This window comes from Panthera uncia, chromosome E1, assembly GCF_023721935.1.
Source record: "Panthera uncia isolate 11264 chromosome E1, Puncia_PCG_1.0, whole genome shotgun sequence".
NCBI classification, from domain to species: Eukaryota; Metazoa; Chordata; class Mammalia; order Carnivora; family Felidae; genus Panthera; species Panthera uncia.
The window spans coordinates 14,302,646-14,317,454 of NC_064814.1; the positions used below are offsets into that span (position 1 = coordinate 14,302,646).

The 14,809-nt window shown below is 54.6% G+C and overlaps 1 protein-coding gene across 1 annotated transcript in view; it reads left to right on the plus strand.

Annotated features, from left to right (window-relative positions):
* The first annotated feature begins 13,410 nt into the window (after nt 1-13,410).
* Nucleotides 13,411-14,809, plus strand: part of WNT3 (Wnt family member 3) — a 15,376-nt gene continuing 13,977 nt past the window's right edge. Inside the window, exon 1 of the mRNA XM_049638186.1 lies at nt 13,411-13,547. Coding sequence (XP_049494143.1) covers nt 13,411-13,547 — 137 coding nt within the window. The remainder of the gene's footprint in view (nt 13,548-14,809) is intronic.

Sequence of the window (14,809 nt, forward strand, 5' to 3'; positions counted from 1 at the left end):
GGCCTGGAGATGTGGGCTGGGACGGTGGGGAAAGGCTGAGGGGCCACGCCTGGGGGTAACAGCCAAGATTTTCAGCAGGGCTGTGACACATCCAGCCCATAGGAAGTGTAAGGAAGGGCTTTGAAATTCTGAGGACTGGCATTAAGCTTCACTAGACACAGAGACTATTCTATTTGGAGCCAAGAAAGCTCTGGGATCGCTGAGGCTCTACAGAGAGTGATCCTCTCACCCTCTTGAGCAGAGCTCAAAGAGGACCAGGACTGGGGTGCCTGGGTGGCTCAGTCAGTTAAGCGTCCAGCTCTTGGTTTCGGCTCAGGTCACGATCCCCCAGTTTGTGAGATCGAGCCCTGCATCGGGCTCCGTGCGGACAGTGAAGAGCCTGCTTGGGGTTCTCTCTCTCCCCGTCTCTCCGTCCTTCTGCAACTTGTTCTCTCTCTGTCTCAAAATAAATAAATAAACGTAAAAAAAAAAAAAAAGGGGGAGCAGGACCTGGTGTCAGGGCCAGACCGGGCCGTGGGTGAGGACATCACAGCCGGAAGGCTGTCGGCCAGGTAGTATGGGAAGCGTTTCGTTTGCTCCCTGACAGCCTCTACAAACTGACATCTTCCTGACTGAACGGGTGGACTGGGGCTGGGGAAGGTTGGGGGGCGGGGCAGATGAACCCCCGCCACTTGGGTACCCCCTGGAGCCCTCTCAGCTCTGAGGGCAGCATGGCTGGGGACGCCACGGAGGGTTGGCTAAAGAATGACTCTCCCATTCTAGACACCAGAGTGCGGTGCCCCTGCGGACCTCGCTCTGCGTTCTGGCTTGCCATCTTCCACCTGCAAGGGGCTTCACCTCTCTGAGCCTCAGTTTCCTCATCTGCCAAAAGGGCTGTCGAGTCCCGGCCTCCCCTGGGAGCTACTGGTGGACTCAACAGATGAACGATAGCCATGGAAGACACTTTGAAAATGGGAAAGTCCCACACAAAAGTTACACGTGATTCGTAAGATGTAATACCCGAGTCACAGAGCAGGTGTGTCGGGATTCTGTACCCAGAACCCTGCCAGGGGCTGGGACTAGTCAGGGAGAGCCCCCGAGGCCTGCAGGGGGCCCTCCTCTGTCACCCTTCACTAGATGCTCTGCAAGGGAGACAGACTGACCTGAACCCAGATCCCGCTTTCCCCCTTCCTAGCTGTGTGACTGGAGATCCCACCTCAGGGGGCTGTTGTAGGAATTAAGGAAGTCGAGGCCTGCCGAGTCCCGGAACACCCACTGCTGGGCCGCGGGGAGTATGTGCCACAGTGACCTTGCATACAGCCCCCTCCCAGCCCCCTGCTCAGGCTCTTGTCTCTTCCTGAGGAAGCCCGTGGCTGGTGACCCCTGGAGGCGAGGGACAGCAGGGCTGAGGAGAGAGGCAGCATCTGGGACTGGGGCGCTGGACCCCCGCCCCAAGGCCTGGCCCAGTGGTTTTGCCAGGAGTCTCCCAGTTGCAGAATTCCGTGACTCTGAGACTCCTCTTGGATTGAGTGCCCAAGACGCACACAGTCCCCAGTGGGCTCGGTCTGTCACAGGACGCTGGGCTGAGAGTCTACCCTGGGGCTATAAAGGCCAAGATTCCAAGACCCCCAGCTCCCCGGTCTCCTGCTCACAGCCCACGGAGGGGCCGCGCCTCCTGGCCCCCAACCCCCGCTGCAGCCCCACATGAGGCAGGAACCCACCTGGGGAATTCACAGACCCGCATTCCTTCTCCGGAAGCTTCCTCCAGCTGGGCAGCCCTTGCCCCTTGTGGAGCACATTAGGCAGAGCTGGGAAACCACAAAAATTTTAAGCTGAGATGAAGGAACGTAATGGGCTCTAATCTGAACTGACAGCAGCATTATTAGCTGGCCAAGGGCCTTAGGAGCAGTGGGTTTATAGGGAGGGAAGGGGACACAGGGGGAGGGGGGACTGGGGACAGAGACACAGAGCAGACAGGGAATGAGGCAGGGCCCTGGGGCTGGAGGCTCAGATAGGGCCAAAGTGGTGGTATGAGGGGGGCAGCCCAGGAACCTTGGGGGCAGAGTCTTCTGGTAATAACAGTGATAATAATAATAATAATAATAGCAGCTAATGCTGGCTTAGAGCTGATAGTGTGCCGGGCCCTGTTCTAAGCTCCCATATTAGTGAGCGTTATCCTCACCATGTAGGTGTTAATATCACTTTCCTCATTTCACAGATGATGTAGAAATTACGGCACAGAGAGGTCTATCGATAGAGATCGCTGACCCTGTTCTGCAAGGTCGGGGTCTGCTGCTTTAAGAGGCCTTCTTCTGCTCTCTAAAGGTCAAAAGTCAAAGGCCCCACTCAGGAGTCAGTGAGATGTAACTACCACAGGGAGGAGTGTATGGGGCTCCTCCCTCCAGGGTCCGGAAGGGAAGAAAAGACATGTTCTCATAACTGCCACCCAGGCACGGATCTCGGGGGGTCGGGTGAGTGCCAGGGAGAAGGGGGGCCAGGATCGCAGAAGTCAGAGGTCTGAATGAGGCTTTAGGAGCCAGAGATCAGAGGTGCATTTTTAGCCAACCCAGGTGCTGGAGGCCATGACCACTGACAGTTGGCTGGATCCTGCCAAGGCCCTGATGAAGCCATGTGCTTACGTGACTCCTGCTTTCTTCCGAGAAGTAGGCGAGGGGCCATGGTCACCAGCGTCACCAGCTCACAGCTTGCCTGGGGTCAGGGCTCTTCCCCTCGGGCCCCCAGCCAACGGGAGACATGCTGAGTCCCCTCCCGAGGGAAGCACTTCCTGTCAGGCGAAGGCTGTCACACCCCAGAGGTCCTGACTCCAAAGGGAACAGTGAGCTGTGCACCCCCACCCCATCCTACGTCTAGATGTCCTCAACCCCTGACCATCCGGCCTCCCTGGAAATCAGACTTCCAAAACTGCATTTGCTGTGACCAGGGGCTCTAAGTCTAGAACACAAAGTTTGAGTTGTGCTTAGTGGGCTTTCCTGAGTCGGAGGAAATCGTTGTCTTCCTCTCGGAGGGGAGGGCAGAGCAGACGAGCAGAGAGAATCCGAGACACCGGAGCTCTTCTTGAGGGCCAGTGAGTGGCCAAGAGGCCTCCTGGGGTCAAAGTCTGACCGTGCGACCTCACGAAGGTGACTTAACCTTTGCATGCCCAGCTTCCCCATCTGCAAAGCGGGGGTAGTGATCATAGCCCCTTGCTCCTGATGGGGGTCATGGGGCTGAGGGGTTAGTGCGTCGTCGCTGCTTACCACACGGGTTCTCGTGGCCACATCCCGTCTTGGGCCCCCGGCTAGGAGGGGATTCTGTGCCTTCCCGGCACGGGGAGGTTTCTCGGTCTGTGGCGTGAAAGCACCCAGGCAGGTGTCCTCTGCATCAGAGGTCCGCGGTGCTTTGGGTCCCGTGTCCGAGGGGCAACTGACGCCAGGGGAGCCAAGCTCCCGCTCCCGGAACAGGGCACCCTCAGCTCAGGCCTGCTCCCTGTCTGCCTGCACTTGGGGCTGGATCCTTGTGAACGATAAGATGCTGCGGCAGCCAGCGCCCGGACTGCCTGTCACCAAGGGACGCCCAGAGGCTCCGGGCAGAGTCCGCGGCAGCACGAGGGCCCCCTCTCCCTCGCCCCTGGCCGTGGCAGCAGCCATCACTGGACAGCAATGGCAGTAGAGGCCGCTGTACATTAAGCATATCCTGTGTGCCAGGCACTTTCGAGAAGTACCCTCTGATCCTCCCAGCGGCACCTCCAGTATCCTGCCCCTCAAAGTCCTCATCTGGAGAAGCTGCAGGCTGGAGCTGGGCTACGGCTCCTCCGGGGAGCCTTCCCTCACTTCCCCAGGCCAGGTCTGCGCCCCGCTCACCCCCACGGTCTCCCCTTGAGCACCCCGTACTGACCCCGTGTCAACACCCATCGCACTTTATTTTTCTTCTCTTTTTTATTGTGTTTGCTTTGAGGGGTAATTGATGCATTCACGTGGCTCACAATCCAAAAGCAACAGCAAGGAATACAGTGGAAAGCCTCCCTGCTCTCCCCGCCCTGTTCCCCAGCCACCGAGTTCAGCTGCCTGGGGCGACCAGGGTTGTCGGTTTCATCCTGCTGCATAGTGGTCACTTGTTTATCTGTCTTCTGTCCTTTAGGACCTGGGACTGTGCCTGCCCTGTTAACTGCTTCATCCCCAGGGCCCAGCACAGTGCCTGGTACATAAAGGAGTAACTATGCATGCAATCTGTCTACCTATCTGTCTATCTACCTATCATCTGTCTATCTAGCTATCTATCTGTCTATCATCTATCATCTATCTGTCTATCATCTATCTATCATCTATCTGTCTGTCTATCTGTCATTATCTATCTATCTATCTATCTATCTATCATCTATCCATCTGTCTGTCTATCTGTCTATCTATCATCTGTCTATCATCTGTCTATCTATCTATTATCTATCATCTATCTATCTATCATCTATCTATCTATATGTGTGTCTATCATCTATCTATCTATATGTCTATCTATCATCTATATATCTATCATCTATCTATCTGTCTATCTGTCTGTCTATCTAGGGATACCTACCTAGAGGTTTTTGTCCTGTTTGTTTTAGTGAGTGAGGCTCTGAGAAGAAAGGTAACATGTTACTTGACTTACCCAGGACTCTGTTTATCTGCCTTTTAGAGACTACCTACCCCTTGGGACGCCTGGGTGGCTCAGTCAGTTAAGCATCCAGCTCTTGGTTTTGGCTCAGGTCACGATCTCACAGTTTATGGGTTCGAGCCTTGTGTTGGGCTCTGCGCCAACAGTGGGGAGCCTGCCTGGGATTCTCTCTGCCTCTCTCTCAAAATATATTAATGAATTTTTTTTTTTTAAAAAAGCCTACCTATCCCTTCTTCTTGGACATTTGATCATCCTCTGTGAAATTGATCCTGATTTCATTTTTCTAAACCCTAATGTGTAATTGAACATAAATAGTATCCCTCAATAGACGGTTGCAAGAGAAGAGCCATGTGTCAAGAAATGGAATGTCTCCCCACTTCAGAAGGCCCCTGGTACCCGCCCGTCCCTGACCCCACTGTTGCGTTCAGAATGTTACCGCTGCTGCTCGTCTGGGGGCTCAGTTTCCTCATCTGTAAAGTGGGAGAAGCCCGTTTAGGTCTGAAGTTCTGTGAGTCTTTGATGTATTTCCTGTTTTTACCCCATCCAGCTGGTACTGCTTTATGCCAGCACTCAGATGAAATGGGAGCGATGAAGGATTTTTGGCTAAAGCGAACGCTCGATACTATTGCAAGAAATGTGTGAGGTGGGTCAGGACCGTTTTCTGTCTGTCCTGGGCTCGACACCAGTCAATCCGGCCGGCCAGGTCCTAGCGCTGGCCCAGGCCGAGGATCGAGTACACACAGCCGTGGGTCCTCTGAAGACTGGGGGCGGGGGGGGGCAGGCAAGAGGGAGAAGCTCACCCTGGGGGAGCAGGTGGAGGTGAGGGGTGAGGACCTCCTTCAGGAGGGCGGGTTGGCCCAGGTGCCATCTTTATAAGGAGACCAGCAGGCTTGGGCTTCTGCATGGCCTTGTTACTGATGGTTGGGCAGCCAGGGGTCCTGGGAGTTGGGAAGGTGAGGCAAGAGGGAGTGAGGGGAAGGAAAGGGAGGAGAGCAAAGGACAGGGAACTTGACAGATGATGAGCCAGTGTGTCAGGGAGGGCCATGGCGCCAGCTGAAACAGGAAGCCTGCTCTGGAGGTCGCTGGAGGACGCCTCTAGGGAGGGAACTGGGGATAGGGATCAGTATGGAGGGCAAGACTCATAAACTCATTTCTCATTCATCTTTTCATGCATTCATCCAATAAAGCAAAGGATGCCAAGATTGAGAGATATTTGCTAATCGAGGTATATGCAGAATGCCAAGTCAATGTAAACGAGGGGGCAAGCTACTATTTGATGGGGGTGCCTGGGTGGCTCAGTCGGTTAAGCGACCAATGCTTGGTTTCAGCTCAGGTCACGATCTCACAATTCATGAGATCAAGCCCCGTGTCAGGCTCTGTGTTGACAGCTCGGAGCCTGCTTTGGATTCTCTTTCTCTCCCTCTCTCTCTGCCCCCACCCCTCTCTCAAAATAAGTAAATAAACTTAAAAAAAAAATACCTACTATCTGGTGGGTTGCAGGAATGGGGGCGTTAAGGGGGCATGCAAATTTCACTGAAGATATTGAGGCCAAGCCATGAAGCAGGCATAGAAACCAGCCCCCGAGGGCTCCCCCGCTCTGTGGCCCGTCTCTTCCCAAGCCTCCACACCCCAGTCTAGCCGTTGGACCCTCACTGGGTCTGAGTCCTAGGTCCGCCACATACTTGCTGTGTGACCTCGTGGAACAGGCTGCAAACAATGTACTGTTGATATCGTCGGGAGCGGCCGCAGCAGCCCCTTCATTTATCCAACTCTGGGCCTCTGTCCTCGGGCAGGAGAGGACAGCCGAGGCAGTTCCCGGCATCTTCCATCCCGCCCGCCCCCCTTGGGGGAAACATGAGAAGCAGAGCTCGAGGATCTAATGTGCGCCCCCCACGCCCCTTAATCCTTCCTGAACTTGGGGTGGGGGATGGGGGGGTGGGGGCGGCACCGCTGTAACACCTGCGCGGCTCTGACATCTCCCGCCTCTGGGCACAGAAAGCAATTTCAGAAATGACATGTTGCCAACAAGCAGAAATCAGCTTCTGAATTAAACTGTGTTGGCGTCAGGTGACCCCAGGCGTGGAGGGCTGGCTGCATGAAGACAGCTGAGATTAGGGCCTGTCAGCCACTGGAGGGGCTGTGCGGGAAGGGGTGCGGGGACCTGGGGGCCACTGTTGGCCGCCTTGGACTTGTTCAGACGGGGGCAGGAATTCGGACTCTGGGTCAGGATCTCCTGCGACTCCGACCGGCCTCGACTTTCTCACCTGTCCTCTCTCCATTGGTGGGGGCAGGGTGGGGAGAGTCCGGCCTGGCTCCCCTGGGCCCGCTCCAGCGTAAACACATTAATGGGACCGAGAGAGCCAGGGAGGAATGTGGGCCTCACAGCCCCTGGGGACTAGAGGAGGAATGGGGTTGGGGGGGGGGGCGGGTAGAGGGGATCAGACACCCAAGAGGCAGCTTCAGCTGCTGCAGGCATGCGGGGAGGAGAGACAGGGAGAAGGAAGAAGGAAGACAAGGAGGAGGAGGACCTAGGAAGAAGGAAGGGACACCACCAGCCACACTGAACCCTCGATTTCCTGTTGTCGCCTTCCCCCCCTCCCCGGTGCCCCGGCCTTTGCACAAGCTGTGCCCTGCACTTGGGAGAAGAGTCATGAAAGGGCTGTTTAATGGCCAGCCCTGTCACTTATTGTAGGGCTTTGGGCCTGGCAGGGAACCTCTCTGAACTTCTGTTTCCTCATCTGGAAAATGGGGATCGTGTTTGGACGTGTCCCTGCGGTTGCCGTGGAGGCTAAGGGAGATGGTCCTGGCAGCAGCCCGTGCTTCCCATGCAGTCCAGCGTCCCTCACCAAGCTTAACACCTAGCGACCTCTCTCCTTGCCCGTCTCCTCGTCCTGCCTCCTTGGCACCCCAGCAAAGCCTAGCACGCAAATGTGCTGAGGGAGGAGTTACATGAAGGGACACCAGGTGAGAGGACGATGCCAAGTGAAAGTGGAGAATGAATGGGAAGGGCAGGAGGTAGAGACAGAGGACCCACTCAGCAGCTCTCACTCCTGAAGGGCCCCCCCCCCCCCAAAATCACAGGCCATCCCTCTGGTCCTTTACAGCTTTTCTTCCGGAGCAGGGTTTAGGCAGCTTATGCTTGCTGGGTAGACAGTGGGATGTGGGATCATTCTGTGTGTCTTTAGGAGTCAGTGGGGCCCACGCCTGGGTGGCTCAGCTGGTTAAGCGTCCGACTTCGGCTCAGGTCATGATCTCATGAGTTCGTGAGTTCGAGCCCTGCGTTGGGCTCTGTGCTGACAGCTCAGAGCCTGGAGCTTGCTTCGGATTCTCTCTCTCTCTCTCTCTCTCTCTCTCTCTCAAAAATAAATAAACAAAAAAGATTTCAATAAAATGCAATTCTCAAAAAAAACAAAAAAGGAGTCAGTGGAGCAGAGTCATTGACCTTGGGCCCTTCTCGGGGGACTCTAGGACTTGGAGTCACCACAGTCATGCTCCACAGAGCTAGGAACCCAGCGAAGACCCGAGCATGGCCCACAGGGGGTGGGGCTCCTCGGGAGCAGCAAAGAGGGAGGTGTCAGCACTGCAGAGCCTCTAAGGTGGGAGGCGGGCCCGGGAGGCAGGAACAAGGCCATCTCATGATTTCCAAGAGAGGAAATCTCTGCCCACCACCTCCTACCCCACCCCTGCTGCTCTAAAGGCCTCTCCCACCTGCTACAGGAATTCTGCGGAAGAAGGCACTGCTCCTCACCCCTGCTCAGAGTCGAGTCATCAGAGAGGAAACCCAGAAATGCGAGAAGATTCCAGAGGGCAGCGGGTGAGAGCTCAGACATGAGAAAGGCCCGAATTTGAATCCTGGCTCTGCCACTCACTCAGCCAATGCCTGAAGCCCCCTGAACCTCAGTTTCCTCATCTGCAAGATGGGGGTAACAATTCTTACCCTGTGGGGTGATTGTGAAGATTCAAAGGAATACCAGAGGGGTAAGGGAGGAGGGAAAACTCTACAGAAGAAGGCTAACTATGGGGCACCCGGGTGGCTCAGTCAGTTAGGCATCTGACTTCGGCTCAGGCCATGATGTTATGGTTCATGGGTTCGAGCCCTGAGTCGGGCTCTGCGCTGACAGTGCAGAGCCTGCTTGGGATTCTCTCTCTGTCCCTCTCTCTCTGCTCCTCCCCCACTTGTGCTTCCTCTCTTTCAAAATAAAAAAAAAAAAAAGGAAAAGAAGAAGAAGACAACCTACCAAATAGGCAAGGAATGATGGAATTAGAAAATCACCATTTGTGATCAATTTAGACAAGGACCCCAGTGGATGCTGGAAGTTTTTGGTAAAATGTTTGTTAAGCAACAAGATATTCGCGTCATGTCAAAACATCACCCCGCAGGTGAATCACACATCACAAGGGGAAGATGGGCACGTTACATCAGACAGATCTGGTGGAAACCACCTGAGCCAAGTGATGAACTTCAACCTCACCAGTAATGCTTTTTTTAAAAAAATTTTAAGGCTTATTTATTTTTGAGAGAGAGAGAGAGAGAGAGAGCACGAGTGGGGAAAGGGCAGAGAGAGAGGAAGACACAGAATCAGAATCCTAGGCAGGCTCCAGGCTCTGAGCTGTCAGCACAGAGCCCGATGCGGGACTCGAACTCATCAACCCTGAGATCATGACCTGAGCCGAGGTCGGACACTTAACCGACTGAGCCACCCAGGCGCCCCAGATCACTGGTAATTTGACAAACAGACATCCCCCGGCTCCTGACAGCCGGCGCAGAGAAAGACACACATCACCCCAGGAGAATTCTTGCCAAAATGTTTAACCAGAATCTAGTCAGAAGGAAACAATCAGAAAAATCTCAGCGGAGAGGTATTCTACAAGACATCTGGTCTGAACTCTTTAAAATATCAATGGCATGAAAACAAAGAAGGCAAGGAGACTATTCTAGACTACTGGAGAAACCGGACAACAAAATGCAGTGCAAGATTGTCTTAGTGGATCCCAGATCATGAAAAAAAAAGTTAAAAAGATGTTTTGAGGGACACCTGCAGAAGTTTGAATAGGGAGTGTGTGGTAGATAAAATTGTGTCTTGGGGGTGATGTGGCCTTGTGGTTCTTTTTTTAAAAATTATTTTTAATGTTTATTTATTTTTGAGAGAGAAAGAGACAGAGCGTGAGCAGGGGAGGGGCAGAGAGAGAGGAAGACACAGAATCCAAAACGGGCTCCAGGCTCCGAGCTGCCAGCACAGAGACCGATGCGGGGCTCGAACTCGTGGACCATGAGACCGTGACCTGAGCCGAAGTCAGATGCTTAACCGACTGAGCCTCCCAGGCACCCTGGCCGGCCTTGTGGTTCTTTTGGAGAATGTTCTTGTTCTTAGGGGACATGTAATGACGTATCTTAAGTATCCTGGTGTCTGCAGTGTTCTCACAAATGTTCGACAAAATAAATATGTAGGTATAGAGAGAAAGAAAGAAACAGCATATGAACCTGGGTTCGAGCCCGGCGTCGGGCTCTGTGCTGACAGCTCGGAGCCTGGAGCCTGCTTGGGATTCTGTGTCTCCGTCTCTCTCTCTCTCTCTCTCTCTCTCTCTCTGCTCCTCCCCCGCTAGCACTCTGTCTCTCTCACTCTCTCAAAAATAAACACTAAAAAAAATTGTTTTAAGGGGAGATACCATAGGTCAAGTACCACCCAGTGATTGTCTAGCAAGCACTGGTCCCCAGGAAGAGATCCCCTCACTGAGCAGCTGAGGGGGGAGAGGCCTGAGGGGCTGTTTGGGAACAGGTTTATGGGCAGGTGCAGAGCGGGGTTGGGGGAGGCTGAAGGCAGTAAAGAGTGGACACAATGTAGGGTTTGGAGGCAAAGACACAGGTTATGTGCCATGTGGCCTTCAGTGGGTCTCTTAACCATTTTGTGCCTCAGTTTCCCTATCTGTAGAAAGGGAAGAAAGTTGCCTACCTCGTGAGGCTTGAGTAAGAAAACATGTAAGGGACGCCTGGGTGGCTCAGTCGGTTAAGGGTCCGACTCTTGATTTCAGCTCAGGTCATGATCTCACGGTTTGTGGTTTCGAGGCCCGTGTCCGGCTCTGTGTTGACAGCACGGAGCCTGCTTGGGATTCTGTCTCCCTCTCTCTCTGCCCCTCCCCTGCTTGCTCTTTATCTCTCTCTCAAAAGTAAATAAAAATAAACTTGAAAACCAAAGAAAAGAAAACAGGTAAGAAGTCCGTGGGGACACTGGACCGTGTGGCCGTGCGTGGACGCTTGTGTCACTGCTCGGAACCAGCCGGTCTCCAGGCCTGAGGAGCACTGGTTGGAAGAAGGAACGTGCTCAGACAGGCCTGCAGGTGGAAGTGTAGGTGCCCTCACAGTTCGACTCTGTAGGTGCCCTCTGTCTCCCTCTCCGGGGGCCTGGTGTGGATCCCAGCAGGGCTGGGAGGGCTGGGGCAGGTGCCAAGCCCTCTCTGCTGCCCTCTGCTCAGAAAGGAGCCTCCTCCCTCATCAGACCCCTGGGACCAGTGCTGGTTAAGGACACGAACTTCCCAAAGCATGCTGGGAAGGCAGGATGGCCAGAGAGGAACCCTAGGGTTGATTAAGAGGACCCAAACCATTGCACAGCTGTGCCTCCCATTTCTTCTACTGGGCCGTAAAGCTCTGAAAGTTCCCGCTTTGCACGATCTCACCCCCACCCCAGCCTGCATTGCTGGCCACGGGATGAAGGCATTAGAAATACTTATCAACTCCAGGAGGGCACCCAGGCTCTGGAGTGGTCTGACTTAGCATGTGACCTTGGGTGGAACCTTCTAGGCTTCGGTTTACTCAGAATCCATAAAAGGGGGTGATCCATTCCTGCCCTACCTGTCTCTGAGGGGAGGCAGCAGTCCAGAGAGGAAACACGCCATAGTTTGAAGACCAGCAGATTTGTGCTCAAATCCTGACATCCCTGCTTCCTAAGTGGCATCCGAGGGCCTTTACTGGTTGTGTCCAGTACGCAGGGTCTTTGCAATAAATCAAGACAAAGCAGGTGCAAATAGCTGACATGGAGTTTATTGGTTTATTGTCTCTACCCACCCACTAGAGTGTCAGCCCCACGAGGCAGGGATTGGTTTTACTCGCTGCTGCACCCTAGCATCCAGGGAGGTGACTCCCTAAGCAATCGCTGATTGAATGGATGGACGTAACAGGTGCTCGATGTATGATAACTCCCATTGCGACTCTAAAACGTGCTGAGACTAAAAGCACTTGAACTTCATGGTTGTCGACAAAGGAAACTCTGGAAAGCAAGAAATAACCTTCAAGGCTGGCGTGGGTCTGTCTGTGGACTCATCTGCCGGGTTCTGAAAGACACAGGGACTCTGGGCTTATCTGGACAGGAGGATGGACACGATGCGCCCACAAGCGCCAAGCAGGAACGTCCATGAGTGAGGCCGACTGAGTGGGGGTACTTGGCCAAGTGGGGTACCCCCACGCAGCCCAGTAGGGCTCCCTGTGTGTAGCTGACGGTGGCCGGGTGAGAGTGCGGGCCCCGTTTGCGAGCACAACTGATTTTGCCAGGCAAGCCAGAAATCCAATGGAAAACGATTCATTTTGAAGAGCAAAACACTACATGAGAGCAAACGACATCCATCTGTGGCCTGGGAGGGGCCCCGTGATGGAGCCCAAGCCTCTCAGGCTGTCCCTGGAGTGGCTCCCGTGAGGTCCCTTTCTCTCCAGGCCTCTCGGGCAGTCCCAGCCCCTGAGACACAGGACTCCACTTGAAGAAATGCTGACGTGCCGTCCAGGTCCAAAAGGTCAGGGTCAGACACAGCCAGGGAAGCGGCCACTTCCCTGGGCTCCTGGGCTCAGGGCAAGCCAGCTCCCATGGTGCCTGGCCTGTGCGGAATTTCAGTAAATACTCCGTGGACGACCCCCCTTAGTGTGACTTTGGGCACAGCCCTCCACCTCTGGGCCGCATCCACAAACCCAGCACAGCTTACAGGGATAACAGGGGTATCCAGCAGGATTAAAGGGACAAGAGGGTTTCTGAAGACCGCAAGTGCTTTTTACAAATGCAAAGCGTGGGCATCTTTGTTGTCATTATCATTATGAGCAAGACAGTTTTGCCAGGGCAGAAGATGGGCCTGGGACCCAGAAAAACAGAGAATTTACAAAAACTTCACAAGGAAGATATGGATCAAGCCCACCAGGGCTCGGGCACAGAGGAGATGCGTTCTCACCAGCTCCGAGATAGGCCGGTCACAGGAACCTAAGAGATACCCCAGCCACCTGACGGACAGCTCAGTGGCGGCCCCGGTCAGGCCAAGCTGTATTTCCCCAGACAGATGGCTTCACACAGAGCACACAAACCCCCCAGGGGCTGCCCATGAAATATAGAAATTATATAAATATTATACATAAATATTTTCTCATATACCTTCGCTATATAAATTATTCTCTTTTGCCCTAAAAACTATATATGTGAGGTAGACAAAAAAATACCCTGTGAGTGTTTCCCTTAAAGCTGTAGAATGAGGGGTCAGTGGCCACTGGTCCCCAGGGGTCCCAGCAGGGCTGAGGGGGATCTCTGGGGGCACCTGGAAGAGAAAGGGGCGGGAGCATGGAAGGAGGAAAGAGACAGGGGGCTAGACAGAAAGGAACCCCCCCCAGGCCGAGGGTCCCTCAGAGCCCACACCCGTGACACTGGCCTAGGTCATCAGTGTTGGTGGCCAGCCATGGCCTCGGTCCCTTGGTGTCTGCCTTTATCCTCCGCAACCCCGGCACTGCCAGCCACGGAGTCGGGGTGCAGATGGTGTATGGGCGCATCGGGTCCCTTCTTCCTGCCCGTGAGGTCTCTGCTGCCTTATGACGAGGGCCGAGGCAAGGCGGAGGCAGACTTGGGGTCTCAGAGGAACCAGAAGGATGGGGCTGGCAAAGAGAAAGTCTCCGTGTGGTGGGGGAATGGAAGAAACGAGAAAAGCAGCTCTCTCTCCTTTTTGTTCTTCTTGCCAAGATGTGGGCCAGCTGCCTGGGTCGGCAAAGTCAGTCCAGGGAGGGGGTCTCGGGTAAGTTTGGCTTTTCATCAGAACCTCTGCAGCCAGAGATCCTTCCAGCATCTCACAAGCCGCCTTGACCCGCCAAGGCTAGGGCAACGTCTCACCCTTGGAGATCTCAGGGAGCCAGGGGCTTCTTCCTGGGCTCACGCTGGTGGTTTCGGAGCATACAGCTGATTCTGAAGTTTCCATTCAGCTGCAGGTCAGCAACTCTAGGGAGAAAGGAAGCTGACGGAGGGCGCGGCAGGTCGGCAAAGCGGCCAAGGGCTTCCCGATGGAGGTCACTTCCTCCTGGCTGGCCATGGGCCCTGCTCTGGGGAAGCACTCAGCTTCCAGCAGAGTGACCCCTGAAAGGTCTTGGTTCTGAACCAGAGAGAGTGTGCGGCTAAGTGGGAACCCTCAGCCTGGCGGGTCCAAGGAGCGTGCGAGTGTGTGTGTGTGTGTGTGCGCGCGCGCCTGTATATATGTACCAATTACTCTCTCCTCCTCCCACACAGGGCCTTGGAAGGTAGCACTGGAAGTGTCCACAGGATCAGAGGGAATTAGCAAAGTGACTTCTATTCCTCAGGTAGGAGCCAAAGTGGGGGCCATCAGTAAGTGACGGGGGCACCCCAGGAGCCAGGCTTAGCGAAGACTTCCCTGCGCCTGTAACCCCAGGGCAAAAACCTTAATTAGATGAGTAGCTGCAAGAGCAGAAACGTAACCAGATTCGGGACTCTACTGTGTCACGACCGTCAGCTGTGCTGGGGCCTCACGGCACGGGTGGAGCACAGCCACAGGGGAGCTGATCAAACCGGGCTTAAGGGGAGGCTGAGAAACGGAGCTCCTTGCGTCCCCGCCTCGAACCAGAAGGCTGTCACCCTCTCCTGCGCGGGGACTAAAAGGTCCACACCCAGAAAACGGCGAGGGGTCACCGTCTCTCTGTGCAACCTCAGCGCACTAGCTGGCTCTCCCTACCAGTCCTGCATTCACTGGTGCTCTTATCCAGCAGGGCCCAGTGGGTGTGAATAACTCAGCTCTCAAGGCAAGAACGACGCCTCAGTGCATATTTGAAAAGCCAAATCAAGTACACCGGGCTCCGGGGCAGGTGTCGGACTTGGCCTCCCTCGAGCCCAGAAAGCCTTCCTTTCTCCAAACAGCCCCTGCCACCTGGCCTTCCCCC